Below are 20176 nucleotides of genomic sequence, written 5' to 3'. Positions count from 1 at the left end.
TGCCCTTTCAATAATGTCCTGCCTTTCCAAATTGCTACCATTTRCAAAGGCTTTCATCTCTCCTTATCAATCTCTTCACGAAGAAAACTGTTTAATTCCCTATAGCCTGTAACATTACAAATTCAAAAAAAAWAWWWTAAATATATATTTATATTGCACCATCAAGGCTATACTATTTTGCAAACAGCACAGAAGTAAATCTTACTACTTAACACAGAAAAGAGAGTGACCTCTAAGGTTCAGTGTAGCATTGCCATGCTGRCGTTTAGAAGAAAAATTGAATGGTTTAATTTTGCATACTCTAACTAGACTGTCTATAATTTTTTAAATCAATACTACAACTTTTATGACCAAGAGCTCTGTGTTATACATTGTTCTGAAAATGGRGCAAGACACCAGGTTACTCCCTCTGCAAAACCTGCACTGCCTTGAGGTAAGCTCCATGTGCTTAAGTCCTGTCCAGAAGAACTTGTCACTGCTTCTGGGTCAGAATATCGTTTTCCAGAGCAGATGTAAACCCTGATTCCTTATGAAGGCTCTGCAGGCCCGCGGCACCCGAGCCCGCTCCCAGCGTGGGGCAGTGCCTCATGGGGGGCCCAGCACCCTCCTGGCAAAATCGCCACCCCCCCCGGGGGTAATCCACTGAAAGAAACAGGGTTATCCTGAAAGCTGAAAGTGCTCAGAAAAGAGGTGAATCTGGGGAGCCCATCCTTGATCCATGCCTCCCGTTTCGGGCACTGGCATGGCATATCCCCCCTTCCTGCCTGCGGGACTTGAGAGCCTCCCCACAGTGCCTCGCAGCAGGGATCACGCAAGATGGCGGCGGGCGGGCGCATGTGCAGTCCGTGCCGCCGCGGGCCTGCCCGCGCCGCGCCGTTAGGCACGCGAGGCCGTTGGGCTCGGCGGTCCCGCCAGGCGGGGGTCGGCGATGCAGCGTCGAGGCTTGCGGGACGTGGCGGAGGGGCTGCGGGGGCAGCAGCCCGTCGTGGTTCTCCACGTGTGCTGCTTCCTGTGGGCTCTGTTTTCGCTCTGCCAGAACGTGGGGCTGCCTAATTCCGCCCGCAGGGAGAGCGACGACACCTACGGAGGGCGCTGGAAATACCTGACCTTCATCAACCAGGTGGGGGAGGCCGGGCGGGGGCTCGTGTGGAGCTACRCGGGGTGCGGCCAGCGCCGGAGGGGAGATAACCGCTGGGAGGGAGCGTGGTTTGGTGCGAGGTGCTTGTCGCTAAGCCAGGTGCCGCGCTAACGAGGGGTTAAGCTGAAGCGAGAGTGTCCTCGACTGAGGGGGAAGGAGGGAAGAGGGTGTCAAGAGCGATTCACCGGGCTCGGAGAAGGGAGGCTTGAGGCTGCCGGGCAGCACGGGCGGGCTCCTTCCCCGCGCTATGGAAGGGCTGTGTTGCACCGTGACTGAAACAAYTGGGTGCTTCTCAGGAGATTATCTCTCTAACGCCGTGCATTTTTCTCCTTTAAAAACAAACAAACAAACCAAACCTTCGTTTTACTGCTGGGCGAAAGAAAAGCTGACTGCGGTGTCCTGACGCAGGAGGTGTGTTGTAGCGGGAAAGCGGGACGGAGGAATGGGAACGTTTCCACGCGGAGGGCTGGGATTAAATTCTCGGCTCGGCTCGGCTCGGCTCGGCTCGGCTCAGCCGCTCGCAGGCTGCTGGTGCGCTGCTCGGACCTGGGCAGCTCGCACTGGTCTGGGCACTGTGAGCGTTTGAGTATCTGTAGTCTGACAACGCGGTTACCCGAAATACGGAGCTGTCAGGGCTCCTCGAGCTTGAAGGCTGCCGCTGAGCTCTGTAAGTAAACTCTTTGAGTCAGCGGAAAACATGTTGGTGTTAGACTTTCAGGTTATGTAACGGACCGGTTAAGATGTCAGCACAGAAAYTGATTATTTTTTCCTTCAAAATATTTATGACCTCTCTAATATTACTAAATATACGTGCCCAAACCTCTAGATTGGTGATGGAGATTTAAGGCAAGTGAAAAAGAATGCCGGTTATTTYGGAGACAAGCAGTTTTTATGTACTTTCACATTTTCTGCTTGGAAAATTGGAGGAATACAGCAAAAATAAAGTACTAGAAAAGCCTTTTTCTTAACATTTTCTTTAACTGTTTAGATTCTGCAAACTTTATTGTTTGGAATATGTGTCATAATTGATTTTGTACTTGTATTTGCGACTGCTAAAAAGAAGAGCGTATCATCCAGATTGTTACCTGTGAAAGACTTCATCTTCTCGGTGCTAGTATTCCCTGTTGGCCTAGTAAGTAGTCTCTGTGAACTGTCAGAGCCCTCAATACTTTCTTAAGTAACTTCTGAAAAGACAGAATAAATCGATATGCTCAATTTAACTTAACAAAGCTGACAGGTATGATCGCATTTTATTCAGTTTCCAAAAATCATAAGTGTTCTAGTGAGGCCAGCAGTTGTTTTCTTTCTCTCCATCTGTACTGGTGTGTTTCAGAAAACAGATTCTCTGAAATTACTTTTTTAGTATTGTAGTTTTTGGAATACCCGTCTGTACTGACTAAGTTATCTAGGAGATAACGATAAAATGACTAATAGTTAAAAAACACGCTATATACCTTACTCTAAATATAAGCCTTTCTAAAAAACCTACAAATAGATGATGTAGGCTTTTTGTTTCATGAAAAAAAAAGTGCTTTCCAAGTGAGCACAAAAGAGATTCATCATCTGAGTTTACATAAGTCCTGTTTCTACAAAGTTTTTTTTTCGTGTCCATGATCCTCATGAAAAGAAATAATCACATGAATAACTATTGAACTAAAAAGAATATACAGCATCACTTTCCTAAAGAAGGGGCTTTCTTGCAGGTAATTGCAGTTAACTCTTATTTTTCTTTAAATGTGTGCAGATGTATGCAGTGTGTATGTTTGGATGGTTTTGAAAGTACTCCTCTAATTTTGATTATATCAGCAAGGAATAAGTTTAAGCTACATCTATATGACTAACACTGAAATACACATTTATTATAAGGCACAAGCACTGATTTCTAGGGAATTAAATAAGTTCAGTTGCTTCTGCGTACTGGGATGTCTCAGAGTTCTGTGTTTAATGAAGCTTTGTGCAGTCCTTTTTCTTGTTTTGTTTTGTTTACTTACATCGGCGGCAGCAGACAAGGCAAGTTCTATCTGGCAGCATCAGTTTGTGTCCATATGCTCAGGGAAGTGTTCAGCTGTTCAGATAGTATTTGTTTTTTCTGTTCCTATGATACTCATACCACTATACATTTGGAGCTGCTTAGTCAGAAGATACATAGTATGCATATTTTTGATAGTTGAAATATTGACTAAAAAGAAAAGCTGCTGTTGCTCCTATGCTCTTCATCTTACCTTTCTACAGACTTCGATTTGTAATAATTATTGATTTACAGTGTTTTATGTATTTCTGAGAGCTGCCACATGCTCTGAATTTGCCACCAGTAGAAAATTAACGAGAACTGTTTTATTTCTTAGCATGAAAACCATACATGGACACTAACCAAGAACCTCAAACTCCAGTTTTGATGCCTTATTAGTCATGAACTTGCTGATGACAATGTATTTCCTACTGACTTAGTGCAATAGAATTGATTAAAAAAATACTATTTATTTGTACAGTAACTTAAAGTAGTTCTTAAATGAATCTAAAGTCAAATTCAGAGGAAGAAAATAAATTGAGGCAGCTAGTAATAAAACACTTTAATGGACACTCTGCAGTCACTAGATAAGAAAAGTTGCATTTTAAGTGGTTGTTTTATGAGTATAGTAGTCCTTGTTAATATTCCTGTGTGCAAATATTTATTCCATTTCTTTATATTTTTAACTTCAGTTTGTAGCTGTTATGTTTTGGACTCTATATGCATATAACAGAGAACTTATATATCCTGAAGAGCTGGATGAGGTTAATCCAAGTTGGCTTAATCATACTATGGTAAGTCTGATGCTTTCTCAGCATTTTGGATTTAACTTTTTTCAGTTATAGATGTTGTTTATTCTTTTAATTACTGGTTTTGCTGAAACAAAGTTGCAGACAGCTGAGTGTGCATCTTTGTTTCACCACAGCTATAASTGTAGGTGATAGGATGATGAAAAGGCTTTTGTATCCCAAAGTATGCTCTGTCTGAAATTTAACACACTAATGAAGCTGCATAAATTAATAACAATAATAGATGGGAGGGGGAAAGACTAGAAGAGTTGGATTCTGTGTCTAAATTCTGTATGTAAGAACTGTCTTGTGCACTGTACACTTTCCATCCTCAGAACTGGCAAGGATGAGGCAATGTAGGGAAAAACTAGTGTATGATTATGCAGTTCTACTACATGCACAGGTAGGAGTTAAGGCTGTAATGATGTTAACTTGATAGTTCTCATTCTTTGCAAAGGGCAGTGCTTCAAGTATTGTTCTTTAAATGTATTTTTAATAGATCATATATATWTTTAATATTTACTAAATTCTTCTTAGATTCTTTTTAAGTTGTGCCACAAACTTTACTTGAATTTTTTATTCTGTATTTAACGGCCTTGTGCAAGTCAGTTAAATGCATTTGGCTTTTTRTCAGAACAGTTCTAGAAAATGTAGTTTTTAGTGTTCTTTCTCAGGACTTCCAAGACTTTGTTTCCCCATCTATTCTTTCATTTTCTTTAAGTAGTATAATATTGCCCAGTTAAACTATATTAAAGTTTTTTTCCATACCCTGTACTAAGTGTCAGATAGAGGTTACAGTACAGTGCAAATTCAGGCATTTTATCCAGCTGGATTATTCCACTTAATTTTGATGGCATCATCTTGTTGCCTTTTCTGTTGTTTGTTTTTTCCTAAATGGAAATCTATTATTTTTACATAAATGGGGACTTTAGGAAATCTGTTTATTAGATTAAAGTGTTTATGAGAGAATACTGTGAAAGAAAATACTTTTATCACACTGTACTTCAAGGTTTTTCTATTGCATCATTTTACAGGAGCTGTTTGCATTATGTTTCCATCTTAAACTCTTGTAYTTGTTTTTATTTTTAGCATACCACCATACTGCCATTACTTTTTGTAGAGCTGATAGCATGTCCACATAAATACCCTGGTAAACTGAATGGAATAATAGGACTTAGCATCTTTGGTTCTTCATACCTTATATGGTAGGCCTTCCTTGTTYCTCAGAAATATATTTTTGTAAAATAATTTTCTTCCTTCAGAGAATCAAATTAACCCATTTTTGTGTAATAATATGAACCTGCAGTCTTCTTAGGTTTTATGTTGTGTTTATTATGTTCTTTATGTTTAATTTATAGCAATGTACTTTGATTTTTTTACACAGAAATACAATAATAAATAATTTAGAAGAAATATGTAGAGCTGGCATATGTTTATTCTGTTTGTTCTTCTGTTTTTCTCCCTGTTTATGTTCATCTCATTCTTAACAGTACCTCTGTGGTGCCTAAAGACTTCTTTGATTGTAGGTTTTGAATATACAAAAATGGGACATTCTGTTAAATGTTTGATACCTAAGAGATAATCCTAGCAGGAAAGACGTCTCTGAGTGGAACTAGAAAACAAGTGAATAATGAAATTTTCAGAACAAGAATGAAAAAGTTAAAATTGTAATCTGTTCCACTTTATTTTTTAACATCATTAATAAAGAGCTTGCTTCCTCTTGGTTTTGAGTGCTTCCTCTTTAAGAAAAACTTTTTAGGTTGTCCAGATTCTTCAAAAGCTCCTTCAGATTCTGTGTAGTTGTGCTAAATAGTAAACAGTTCAACTGAAAATAAGCCATGTTTTGTTGTGGCTCTCTTTAAATGTTATTCTTGTGTTAGAAGGTATGAATCCCAAAACCTCAAGAAATGCCTTTCATGTGATTTTTTTTCCTATGGAGAGGGATAATGGTCAAACACTTGCAGTTACTGCAACTTCCATTTTATTTATTTATTTATTTTCCCCCTATACATTTAATGTAGTAACATTTTTTTTTTTCACCCTGAGCAAACTCCATTAGTTAGTGAAAGACCTGTATTTGGTCCAGCTAACTGTCCACCTAACTACCCATCTTACAGATATTGATACTTTTTGCTTGCCATCCAAGTCAACCTCAAGGATTTTATTGTCCGTGTCAGTATCTTTAATTGATTACATTTTCTCAAGCCAGATGTGATGATCTCTCATCTTCATATATCAGAGATACAAAAAGTAATTGCAGCAAAGGGATACTTTTGCATCAAACCAAGATATTTTAACTGGAACTATTTTAACTGTTATTAAAATCACATAGCTTTAAGATGTAGTTAATGATGTATTTCTGTAGCCAGTTTTATTCTGAACTTAGAATTGAGGGATTTGTGTGGCTCGAGCAATAAACAAGATAGTCTATATTAAAGAAAAAAAATGTAGACATGGCTAATTCATGTTTAAGACTTTGTTTTTCTTTGTTCTTAGGATGCTGTGGGTAAATTATGCCTCAGGTATTTGGGTATACCCAGTTTTGGAAGCTCTAGACATAGCTGGAAGGCTGTTGCTTTTTGTCACTTCCTACCTTGAATTGTTAGCATTCTATTTCCTTGGAGAGAAGCTTACAGCGTTATTATGGGGTAAGTTCGTAGCATATGCATGGCACAGGAGGCTATTTTAGTCCTTACATCTCTGTCTTAGTCATCCTCGATATGTTAGCCAACCTGTCTATGTCTGTGGAGCAGTACAGATGTTTCATTGAACTGAACTTCACAAGCAAATGCTGATATTATAGTTCAGTTAACATCTGTGGACATCTAAGGTAAAATCATGTTTGGCTCAAAAGAGAGAATAGGTGTAATAGTCCTGAGCTGCCATCAGACAGCTCAGAATAACATTGTAGGACAATAAAGTTGTGATGAAAAGAATCTCCCTAGTAGGGATACAGGCCAGAACTGAAATATGTATGTTAATTAATTTGTTTCTCTTTTCAGGTGATACTCAAAAGCATAAGAAGCAGGCATAGAAAAAAAGTTGAGAAATGGAAGGTGATTAAAAAGTAGAAATTCACTTATGAATGTGTTGCATTTCTAATGAAGATGAAAGCTTTCTTATTAACTGATGCTGTGTTTCAAATACACTAAGGCAGTCATTTTAAAGTACTTTGATAGCTATAGAGTATTACAAGCAATTTACAAGCAATCTACAAGGAAAGTGAGGAAAAATGGAATCACAGTAAAGATTCTTTACTTCCAAATTTCCCTTTTATTACAAAGAGAAAGCAGTTTGTAACCTTTCTGTATGCATACATATCCAAAAATACATATATATATATTCACATCTTCAGGATCTGAATATGTGATGTTAGCTGTAGGAGAGTTTTCTGTGCTCGCAAAATTATAAACTTTAACCTAGGATCCACTGATGAATATTCTGGTTCCRAAATATTACTATGTAATATACCATTCAGTTAAAACTTAGATCTCCACGTTATTTGGTATAGGACTTTTCATTTCTAAAAGTTGCAGACCTGATTGTAGTTGAAATAGCAAGATTAAGAATGTTGATACAGAAAGTTAGTAGCGTAATTATACTTTATCATTTTTACTTAACATATTTTGCATTTCAAAACTTGAAGTAACTGAGCAGAACTGAATCATTCTAGTAAGTGTAGAAAGCATATTTAGTCTTTTGCACTGCCCCTTTCAAATAAAAGATTATTTTGTTAGCATCACAGAATAACCTGGGGAAGGTACCTCTGGAGTTCATCTGTTGCAATCCCCCACTCAGAGAAGGGCCAACTTCAAAGTTAGATCGGGATGTTCAGGGTCATACCCAGCTGAGTTTTGACTGTCTTCCAAAGTGGGTATTCTACAGTCCATGTGTTCCAGTATTTAACTAGACACATTTTGGGGGTTGGGGAAAGGGGAGGAAATGCTTCTAATATGTAGTYGGAATTTTCATCGCTGCCACTTCTGTCCATTACCTTTCGTTCTTTCACCATTTACCTCTAAGAATCTGGTTCCATTTCCCCTCTAAGCACTTTATTATTAGGCTGTTGTAGTAATATAACCATTTTTTGCTTTTTCTTTTGTTAGTAGTAAAACTAATATTTATTTTCCATCTGTATACTAAAAGTCAAACTGAAAATAGTTAAAAAGATTCTTCATATGGAAAGAGGTTTATTCTTTTTTCCTTCCCTTGAGGGAGTTAAAATAGCATTGTATCACTTCTTCCCAAGAAGAATGTTACAAATCCCAATATAAGTTCTTGTTCTTCAGACGCACTCAAACTAAATTTAGTTTGTGAGTTTGCTCCCATTTGCACAGTTTATACTCAGCTAGGATCTCCTAAACAATAGCTCTCTACCCCAGATAGTTATAGTTCATTGTTCTCTCTCTTCCAGTATTGTTTTTTTAACTTACTTTGGAAAAAAAACCCCAAAACCTTGAATGAATGAGTTAGCCTGATATTTGATATGTACAAATAACAGATAGTCTTTTGCAGAGAGCAGTCTCTAAGGTGTTGTTTTTAAACTTGTGTGTGTCAGTCCATTGTCCTGACTTCTAGTAAGAACAGTTGAGGACTGTTCTTGAGTACCTGAACTGGCATTTTACTTAATAGTCACCATGGTAGTGCTACCTAGAATGCAAAATAGGGTTTCTGTGATTATAAGATTGTTACATGTATTTGGAGCTGCTCTGCACACTTAATCTCTTCAAAATTTTGAATGATTGATGCAAATATAGTTACAGTAGTAAGAACTTCATCAAAATAGGATAGCCAGGTGCAGGATAACGATTGGTGATGTCAGTTATATTATTCAAGATAGGGTTAAAGAACACTGTTTCTTTGCATATTAATCGTAGCCCCTGATACTGGAATTTGAGACTGTGAAGTCAGGTAATTCTTTTGAAAAAATACAGAGATTCTAAAAAGAGGAAATTCCTGTTTAATAAGACCAGATACTGCGATTAGGATCAGATAAGCCTTTCAATTTAAGAAGAGAGTGGCTGACTTTTGCTAGTAGAAGTCTTTGACTTATCAGTGGACTTAAAAAGTATATTAGTGTTGAAGGATAATGAATATTGTAACTTTGAGAAGATGTTGGGAGAGATTTGAAGATTTACAGAAAACAGTTTTTACTTGCATGATAAAACAGTCAAAATAACTAGTATAATAAAAATTCCTGGGAGATGTGATACAGTCAGACAAGCACAAATAAATTATCAACAATTTACTAGAATTGTATCCATAAAATGTGCAGTAAAAGAACTGGTTGACATGATGTATTTGGCCTTTTGAAAGACACTGGAAAAAGTTAATGGGAAGATGAAGCTAGTGGTTATGCAGATATTTATCAGAGTCTAGTTAAGTGAGAAAATCAACTTGTAGAAGTAAATGGACTGTTTTTGTTACAGCAAAAGTCTAACTGCATTACTTTAAGTTTGCCTATTAGGACAAGGAGAGTATATAAATAGATGACAGAAGTGCAAATGTCAAGAAACTACCTAGACTGAAAGACTGAAAAAAATAAAAAGAGAAATTTCCAAGGTTACTGCTGAGCTGTAGGATGAAATAAAAATATAAAGCGTCTGAGTAGAGTAAATAATTTTGTCTGGTTTTATGCATGTAGTGAGATTTAGATTTACTTTGACTTAAGAAAAAGGCTATGATATTATGCATACTTCAGATACRCATTCTATATACAGCAGCAGTCGAAAGAGCAAAAACAATATGAAATGTTCCAAGGAATTTGATTCCAGCACTAAAGCCAACATAAATTGACCTAATCCAGGATCTGCCTAATCTTGGCCCAGAGAGCACAGAACAAAAATGATTTAATGACTTGCCTTCATCACAACTCTGTGGTCAGCCAGTGACAGAYATAAGTTAGAGGTGCCTCAAGGCTGTTTGATTTAGAACTGGTAATGATAATTCTCTGTGATAGTTAAGTAGCAGAATACTCATGGCTAAGTAGCCACTCTTATGCAGTAGATTGGGTATGAACATTTCTCAGCTTCTAGCATCATACTTGCTTTGCTGTTTTGTAGGAGGAGTCAGTGTTTTGCTTTTATTCACATATTGCTTTAATAGTATCTAATTGAGTATAAGATTTCTGAAACAAGGAGCTGTATATAAATTTTTACCTGATGGATAAAGGCAGCATGGTTTGAAGACCATGAAAATATATTTATTTGTGTGTGTATGTGTGTGTAAATATATATATATATATATGCACACACATATGTTTGTGTGTATAACGTAATATATTACCACCACTACCTGTCATCACTAGTTCTTCAAGCATAGACATTGGAAAGTTGTATTCATTAAATGTTTGATAGTATGGTGCGTTTTTATAAGAAGTGTTGTAGTCTTTAGATTCCGAAAGGGATCAAATTTAGGAGACAAGTATGATTATTTCCGAGCAACAGAAAATAATCAGCAATTTCAAAGTACTTTAAAGTATGTAGTTGTGTCTTTAACTGTAGTTACTGTGCTTGCTCATGAGTTGTGGGTGATAACATATGATTATTATCTGCCTACATGATCACATGCACATTTGTGGCACTTGCAAGAAAAAACATTATCTGGCTGGTAATTGTCATATTATGCAGAGTTTTAAATACGCTGAAATTATGATAGAGGCTGTTTCCTAGACAACAGAATAGTTGTTGCATCCATAAGTTGTACACTATTGCGTATCTGCACCTAAGTCAGACACCTGTTTGCAGCTGCTGCTCCCATTAATGATACCGACAAAGTGGGACTGTTTGTGTAGCTGTTACCAAACTCCCTGAACAAGTTAAGGAAACTGCACAATTGTAAAATAAAGTCAAAAGTCATGGTGCTAATGAGTCATGCAGCATGTACCTTGTTACAAATTTTGAGTCACTCTTTAAATTGAAACTGTGCAGCATTCATTAGCTGAAAGCCATCTGAGAGCCATGTGCCACCTACTTAAGACCTCTGCTGCGAAATGTAAATACAAGCACACCCGTATGATATGCATATTTCACTAAGGCTATCTGAGTATGCTAGAACAAAAGAGAACACCACGTGTAGCAGGCGGAAGACCTAGTCTCAAGAGTAGCCAGTATACTACTGATGAGGCTACAAGGTGGCTGGCTAACTGCAATCGTGTGTATCTGTAATCTATATTTTTAACTTTCCTATCAGAAAGCTAATAGGAAAAATAACTGCTTGCACTCAAATGATGTAGACAGTGCTAGAGCCTCAGCATGCTTCAAAACAGCAGTAGATACATCACATGCTTGAAGGGCCAGTTTTACATATGAAGAAACAATACTCTGAAGTTGTACAGCTTTAAGTAAGCCACTTAGGAAGTTCTGTGGTGGGGGGAAAAAATGTATCTGAAAATCAAATGTTTGTTCCAAGACAGCCTCAGCTGTCAGATCATTCTATCAAATGCATGGGGTTTTTTATATACCCCAACTTAAACTAAATGCTCTGAAGCAAAGATAATGTCTGGTTTGTTTTTCAATGTGTGGGGGATATTAGGGGAAGGGAGAGACATTAAATACCAAATACTAAAAAYTGGGGTGTGCTTTAGCAGCAGTATCATTGCTTACCAGTTCATATACTCTGCTACTGTTTCACAGCCAAAGGGTCACAGGTTTCTGAAGGATTACCACACTTTTTTTTGACATGTTAAGAATGACTTCAAGTGTGAATTTAATAGCAGAGTAAACAAATTTGTTCATTGAACCAGTGACATTATGGTCATGATGCATCGTGACAGGATAGGATAGGATGACCATAATGTCACTGGTTCAATGAACCTCTCTGGATATGATGGAATATTCAGGCCAGAATCTGATGGAAGATGCATCATCTTCTGTACATATCTTTCATAGGTAGTTTTTGACTGCATGTTACCTTTTGGAGCTTGTCCAAGAAAAAATACATTTCCATGATCAAGAGAGTGAAAGGCCATTCTGTTTTCATCCAAAGCCTATTTTAAATCTTTCTGAAAATATGCATCACCTTCTGTTAAGAAATTACTAAATTTAAGAGTTTACTAAATTAGATTCTACGAATAATTTGAGATCTTAGGCAGCCTATACTACTTCCGTAGATAGTGTCAAAAGCTCTATCTGACATTTGATGCAAATATCTACAACTGTGTGCTGTAGTAGAAGCTTGCACTGCAGTTTTTTTTTTTTCCAGATTTTTCTGTCTTAATTCTCAGTCTGCCTTTAACTGAGACATTGTACGTGCTTTATTTAAATCTGGTCACATATGTGACGTATGGAGACGTATGTAGTAGAATTGCATATGTAGTGACAAGTATTTGCAAAGGGAAGAAAAGTTACTTCATGGTATAGACTTCTGGAAACTGAAATCTAAAAGGCTATTCTTGAGTATATGAGGCACCATGTATAGACAATGGGGTATATAGGTAAAACATATAATTCAATGTATTCTGCCGATTATAGAACTGAGTGGTTTTAACATTAGCTTAAAAAACCCTSTGTATTTCTGTGATGCAGGAATGAGAGTCTTATGATGAGGAAAAAACCTGATGTTTCTTTAACACCAACTATTAAACAATGAGTTAAAGTCCCACTGCTTCAGAAATGTTAGCAAACAAGTATCATCTTGGTAGAACCAGCTCTTTTTTTGACTGAATAGAGAAAGTAAAATTCAGCTTTTTGTTCAGATGAAAAGACAAAATAGTTTTGCCTGCTTTTAGCAGTGGATGAGGTCGTCCTCATGCTAAACATAGCTGACTGATTGTAGTTTTATGAGTGCAAAAGAACCAAAAAAAAAATCATACACTAGAGAGAAAATAGCTGCATTTTGCAGCTCTGATTACAAACCTAATCAATAAGAAGATGCTCTGAACACTGTTTAGTGTGGATAATGGAAGGCCATTGATACAACTCATTCAGGGAAATCATTTCTGCTTTCTGCCTGATTAGAAAAGTTACTGAAGGCCTTGAGAAGCATTGCTATGTAATCACTTAATTCAAAAGTTCCCTCTTCCCAGTAGCGACATACTTACCATATTCACTTTTAAAACTATTTGCTAAAAATTACCCTTCTGTTTTGTTTTGTTTTTTTTCTTGGTTGGTTGGGTTTTTTAGGAATTTATATGTTTGATATAAAAGGATCTTGGCRCCTAAATTTGCACGAATAAATACTTGAGTTCATGAAATGTGAGTTCATGTGTGTTCAATGAATTTTTTTTTATCTATTCTAGATTTCTTGATGCAAACTTATTGGCAYAGACCACAAAGGCCTGTGGTTTGTATATGCTAACTATTTGTGTAGCCGGTTAGCAGAGCAAATGGATTAGTATGTGAAAACAGGGCAAAGGAAGTGAGTGTGACWCCTAAACTTAGCTTTTTCTGTGGGGTAGGTACCTATTCAAAATATAGCCAACCATTGTAGATGGTAAAAAGTTGATGGATAGAAATCTGCAGCCTTGAGAAGGACGTGCTGTTGTTTTATTCATTTGCTCTCACCCTTAGAGAGAAGTGAATTGACTCTAGGCAAAATGTGACCAGGTCACATTTGCTGTATTAGTCTAGTGTTGAAGTAATTTGTGCAGCCTAGTAATTTGGCTGCTTTACTGAGTAAATGGAAACACCAGGATGGAGACATTCCAGATCCAGGTTCCCTTCCTCCCACAAATAAATCTCAGATGTCTTTCAAAAGATCATATACTCCTTTAGAGTTTAGAAATGATTTTAGGAACCAGAATCTTTTTTTCAAAGTGTCTGAGAAGGAAATCAGTATAACTTGGAAACAGGAAATAGATGTGCAATAATATTATTAAGAAACTACATCCCCTTTTTTCCCTTTTTCTTTTTTTCTCTTCCCCTCCCAGTATCAGCATGCTAGAGAACAACATCACTTTTGACTGCTGCCTTTGTACTACAGTTGTCCATGGATATGTATGGAAAGCTTTACACAGCAGAAAAACAGTACACATTAGGAAGTTCCAGGAAGAGTCCTTTTACAACAATTCCTCTTGGAAATCAAATTCTGAATCTGTATATAAATCTCTGGAAAAGATTTACTTAGTTCCGTATTGGTTTTAGTCATAAGAAGGAAGAAAGTATACCTCCCCTTTTTTTATGTTACATGAACTAGACTATGGTAGCTGAGCATGAATAATTCTCATTATACACTCTGCCTTTTGTTTTGTTTTGTTTTTTCCCCCAAAACACAAGAAAACAGTTGTGACAGAAACTCGTATATTGTGTTTTGCGCTCTCTGTATTTCATTTCTGCAGTAAGACATGTACATGACCAATATTACATAGAATCACATTGTATGAGCCTGGGTTTGATATTGCCCAGTGAGCAATAGGATTTTCTTTACTTCCATTTCATATGCATACATGCAATTTAAAATTCTTGGCATAAAAAAGTGATTTGGAAACCTGGCCAGGGAACCAGATGTTCTGAATCTTGAGAGTCTCAGTGGATTCCTGCTGCCTGTATTTCATATCTCTACTTGTCCTTGTGATCAAGGCAAATGTTAAAGGTGAACATACAAAGATGCTAGAAAACTATTATTTATACACACATTGTCTGGAAGCTTCTGTTTCTTTTAATCCCTTTGGGAAGTCACTAGTAGAACTGTGCAGGCAATGGATTTTTGCATGCATATGTTTAATATTCATTGTAGGTTACCAGTGTCAGATCAGATTCACAATTACTATTCTATCCCTTTTATCCTTTCACTAGCACAAAATTAGTACAGATCACTATCATGTTGGATTTTACTGTGGTGTAAAATACTGTGTGGCGAAGCCACTTAGGCTGCACTTTCAGAAGTGGTTTAAACTGGTCTGAGATCATGATGTCATCAGAAGTAGTATCCCTGGCCACACACTCCTGTCTCCTTCATTTTTCTGCTGCTGTCAGTCATGCAGCTGAGCAGTCAGTAATATCAGCAAACTGGCCAGGCTGAAAACCAGCCCTCTTTGTGGGGCTTGTAGGGCTGCCAAATCAGCTTGGCTCAATCCAGAAGACATTCAAGGGAACTTTTTAATTGAGTACATCTATTGCTTTTATGTTGTTTTCATTACTATTTTTGAAGTACTGAAAAGGGGGCCTGCATGTATCTTTCTCATTTGTTTCCAGAAAGGATTTTCTGTTTAGATCACATTTTTAACATAGAAGCAGGGAAACAATCTATTTCTGCAGAAAAAAATATGCTCTGGATTTAGGGATGGGCTGTCCTTTGAGGGTGGTTGCTGCTGGGACATAGAGTGGGGATCTTGTCCTCCTTCGTATGGCTTTGCCTTGAGATATGGATACTTTGAGGTAAGTTTGCCTGTGAGAAGGTATGACRAATCCTTTGCCTCTGATGGAATCAGTTCTTCGTGTGGAGGCAGTTCTTCAGCACCAGTGCTTCATGTGCAGAACCTCACAGAAATTTAGCCCCCTCTTGTGGCTTTTCCACACAGAAGTTGAAAATGAATTGATCCCACCATATTTCTGAATAAACATATACACCTGTAACTTTTCTCCAAAAGCTTATATGTTTGCTGCTATTTCATCTCTCTTGGGGGGATGATAGGTATTTGTCTCAGGACAGAAAATGATAATTTGTGAAAGTTTTGATTTGTATTTCATATGCAACTTGGCATATTTTTACCAAATCATGAGGGATTAGGTGAGAGGGACTTGTTGGCTGTTCCTTTAATCTGTTTTTCCTGAAATGAGGCAAGAAAAGCCCTAAGTATTAGAGGATTTAACAGCCAATCCCCTGGTTGGCTGTTAAAGTATGGAAACAAACTTAGGGATTTGGTTTTTTTGTACTGATCTGTGTTTTAATTTGGGTTGAACTGTTGCATGATACTAACAAATACCAAGTTAGTGTTTGTGAGTGGATGAAGAACAAAATGGCACTAAACTGGAACTTAGAAAACTTGAATATCTAGATAAAACCAAGCTATAGTTCCAGTAGATGTTTTGGGAGGCACAGCACAGGCTTAATCAGCACTTGACCACTTGTTCCTGCAACATCATTGCCTCCTCTGCAATACTAGCATAGCCTTTCTGTGATTTTTTTTTTTTTTTCAGTTCCAGTTGTGGTTCACTGTGCAGAGACATTAATACAGCTGTATTGTTCCCTTATAACGCTCATCCTGGCCTGTGAAGAGCTGTTCTGGTACAACATGAGTAGCAGCTCAAGAGTGGGAATAAGTGACCAGACATAGGATGCGCTCCAGTCAGCGTAAGCAGCTTTGACAAAAGTTGGGAAATCACTTTTATAGAATATAGTTTGACAATATGGCTAACTTGATCCAGGCAGGTAGCTTAAGATAATATAGAGCTCAGGATTCTTAACTGCTGTCTRCTACATTCCTGTCATCTCCCTCTCACTGGCTCTAGCATAGACTTCACCCTACCCTGGGTCAAGTGATGAGCCCAGACCTCAGCTATGACAAGAAATTCTGGAGTACAGTAGGTGTGAAGAAGGAAGGTGAAAGGTTTCGGAGGGGAAGACCTGCTTGCTGAAGCAGCAGGAAGCAAACTGCTAGGACTCAACACCAGCAGCGGAACTGCTAGTGCTGCACAGAGGAGAAAAGGTAAAGAATGCTGGCTATTTGGATGAATCGCATCTATTTCTAGTTTTAGTCCCTCTCTTAGTGAAAAGAGAAAGAGATAGTTAACTTACTACTGAAGTATCTGAATGCTAATCCATAGTATAGTTTGAGCCCTGTCCTATCCTGGTAAAAAATATGAAAATTAACTAATCTGCAGCTAACACCATGTTTTCTGGATGTGATATATTGTGTAGCGGTGACATCTCCCCATTACTGTCTCTTTTTGATACAAATCAGAAATCTGTTCAAAATTACTTGCACAAAGCTTCTACTGAAATGTGAGCAGGAACTAGAGGAGCTGATACTCTCCTACACCAAGAAATTGCTGTGCTTCCTTTCTGAAAGGAAGGGAGCTATTTATTTATTTATTTAAGAAGTGCATGTAGGAAAATACAGCCTAAGGGTAACAGCTTCATATGCTGAATTGACTGCTGATGGTGAAAGAGTGTTTATAGATGGGGTATTCATTAAGGGTTGTATAATGGAAATAATTGAAAAAGTATGTCTGGAAAAGAAAATATCAGTAGTGTAGGTTYTTTGCCAGTATAATTGCCAGACTGACAAAGGGAATGGGAACTTGTTTTTCCAGCTCAAGAAAAGGGCAAGACCTTCGAATGGTTTTCATTAGCACTGTATGAGAATACAAGTATTTCAGACACATCAGAACCTTTTCTTTCAGTTCAAGGAACTGATGCAGTTTTATTGTAGTGTTAGCTGTTCCAGAATATGACAGGAAAAAAACTACTAAATATCTTTTTCTCAAAATATATGAAGTGGTAAACTTTTTTTAGTTTTCATTTGAAAAACCTGAGAAGTATTGACTGGTGATGCATGAAGCTAGATAAGCAACCAGAACTCACGTTCTACCTGTGGCAAAGAAATGCAACAGTTAAATACTGAATTTTCTGCATAGGTTTGCTTCCATTCATCAGTAATCTTACCACAGTAAAATTGCTTATGGTAATCCATTATGCTGCTGCTTCCTGGGTTAACTTCATTCACAGTTGAAACTTGGATCACTGCCATTGTCATCAAATCCTTTTTCGTTTAGGRTTTGGTGTTATTTTCTACTGCAGAGTGGTCCAATTGATTGCTGGGATTAGGGCTATGAAGCAGGATGTGCTGGTTTTAAGTGTGCCAGAAAAATCTGTCTTTTTCTTAAAGAAAGCTAATACTGGAATTGTCCAAGTCTGCTCAAGTTTGAAAATCTGGCTTTTTTGGTAGCCATTATGGAGTATAGGAATGATCTGAACCTAAAGCTAGAGATAAAATGAATTCATTTATGAAATATTTGCTGACATTTGTATTTTTAAGTCAAAACAATGGATATCTTACAAGGCTGCTGAAAGGGGTTAACACACACTTCCCTGCTGGCAAACAAGTGTCTCAAAATATGAAGTGATAATACACTTTCCAGCAAACACATTCATTGGAACCTCTGAGCTCTTTCATACATGATCCCAAGAGCCATTTCAGGTACTTCATAACCATGCTGAGGAAACTGCTGTGCCAAAATATATCTGAGGCACATAATCACAGGGCCCATTTCATTTATTGGTTGCATTTAGCAGAATCATAAGCAGAGAGTGCCTGAAGGACACACAGGAAGTAATCTCACCATGGGCTTCCACAGATTTTATATTTTTTCTAGATGTCTGTTATGGTCCTTAAAACCATCTTAGGAGTGCCTCTGACTGGGCAGGCTTAAATGACAGAGTATTTTCTTTGATTTCAGTTCCTAGACAGATATACATATACAGAGAAAAGAGATGTCAGTCTTTATAGTGTAATACCAAGTTCTTCATCATCAAAAAATAGACACGATATTCTCAAGATGMTACACAACCAACATAAAGAATTTTAATGCTTAGGACACGCAATGTTTGTTTTTTTGTTTAATCTTCCCCCCCCCCTTTACTGCAAATAATCATTTTAATTTTCCCCAATGTCTAGCTTTATTGTTTATAATTTTAATCACTCCTTACAAAACTCAGGTTTATAAGCAGTCCAGCCCCTGATAGCAGTCAAATACAGAAGCTACTAGAAATTACTTGGAAATAAAATGCTCAAATGAATTTTTYTCCAGAGACAAGAATTATTTTCTAAAGGCAGAATGTTCTTCTTAATTACAAAGTGTAATGCAGATGGCTCTTGCTTGCAGCTAACACCAAGATTTTAGATTGGCATGCATCAGTAATGACAGCTTTTCCCACTACTGTCTTTTTTGAGTATAGTCAGAAATCTGCAAGAATGAAGCTTACTTGAACAAAACTCCTATTAAAATAAATTGAAATTTTATAAAAGTCCTGGGATCAGGCTTGCATAGCAGAAACCCTCTGTAGGTCCTCAAAATAAAGCTGCACTTTCATGAAATGGTGAATGTTTGGTGCTAATTTTCCCCTTTTCTTCTAATAGGCAGGCTCACCTCCTACCCTAAGGTAAACCTGATGCCTGGAAAGGAATAAAGGCCTTACAGAGACTAAAAACAGCTAATGGTTTCAGCAGGCTAAACATTTACTCTGTTAGTACTGCATGGTGGCCTATGTGAAGTGTGAAAGAAAAGATAAGATACAAATGACCTCAGCATAATTCTAGATGCTTTAAATGTAATTTCAGGTCCTGATTCTGTGTTCATTTCTGTTGAAGCTTGACACTGGTTAGAAAGGGAACAAAGATGTCTTTAAACATATGCACAAAAGTTATCTGATGAAAGAGATGAACAAGTATAAGAAAATTAAAATATTAAGAGACAGATACTAAGTAGAAAAGCTAACTCTAATGGGTGTTTTCTCCAGTTACACTTGCAATTATCTAGGAGACAATAGGTATTCTAGTCAGGGTTAGAAATACATCAGATAACAGATCCCAAGGTCATTTTGTCTTTCTATGACTGCAGAGAAAGAATTTGAACAAGAGATTATACTATGTTTTTTTGTTGAAATTCACTCCTGAACCACTTAATGCAAGATATATATGAATTCCAACTTTAACTCATTAAGTCTTACAAAAACTAACTGGTTATATTTATCAAGCGATTAGTATCTTACAAAGGTCACATTTGTATAACCCAAAACACTTTAAAATGTAACTAAATTCAGTTCTTAGTTGATAAAAGCTACTTAGCTGCTGTCTTCACACTTAAGATGTAAAAAGAATTCAAGAAGCATTACGACAACTGCTGCTTTAACTCCATCCGTGGCCTTTGTGGTTCGCACACCAGAGGGATGAGCGCAAAGAAGAAACTTAACTTCGGGCGGTGAACACGCGCCGCCTCGGCGCTACGGCTCAGTCCCGCCCGGCGCCGCCGCTGCCGCTGCCGCGCCCGCTCCCCTCAGCGGCGCCGCGGCGCGAGCGTGCGCTGTTAACCGCGGGCGGGCCCCACCCTGCGCACGCGCACGAAGCGCGGCACCTTCCGCCGCCCGGACACGGTGTCCCAGGCCTCCTGCGCATCTTTCAAAGGGTTCGTGCCCTCTGACGTCACGGCGCCGCCGCTCGGGGATTGGATGCCGGCGCTCCGCGGCCTAGGGCGCCGTTGCAGCCGGCTTTTCGCCGCGTTGCGCAGGCGCAGCGGCCGCCGGCGGCCGTGTCTCGCCCGGACGGTGCCGGCGCTGCGCAGCGCTCGTGAGGGAGCGGCGCAG

General features: G+C 38.1%; 1 protein-coding gene across 1 annotated transcript; it reads left to right on the top strand.

The window, feature by feature from the left end:
• The first annotated feature begins 928 nt into the window (after window positions 1-928).
• LOC112961040 (androgen-induced gene 1 protein-like) lies at window positions 929-6968 on the top strand. Its single transcript, XM_026055865.1, has 6 exons — window positions 929-1120; window positions 2127-2270; window positions 3839-3940; window positions 5024-5139; window positions 6431-6582; window positions 6937-6968. Exons 1-6 carry the CDS (start codon window positions 929-931, stop codon window positions 6966-6968), a joined length of 738 nt encoding a protein of 245 aa, XP_025911650.1.
• The last annotated feature ends 13208 nt before the right edge of the window (window positions 6969-20176 follow it).

The sequence above is a fragment of the Apteryx rowi genome, unplaced genomic scaffold (genome assembly GCF_003343035.1).
Source record: "Apteryx rowi isolate R43461 unplaced genomic scaffold, aptRow1 scaffold_0, whole genome shotgun sequence".
In the NCBI taxonomy this organism is placed as follows: domain Eukaryota; kingdom Metazoa; phylum Chordata; class Aves; order Apterygiformes; family Apterygidae; genus Apteryx; species Apteryx rowi.
This window is presented reverse-complemented; position numbering and strand designations above follow the sequence as displayed.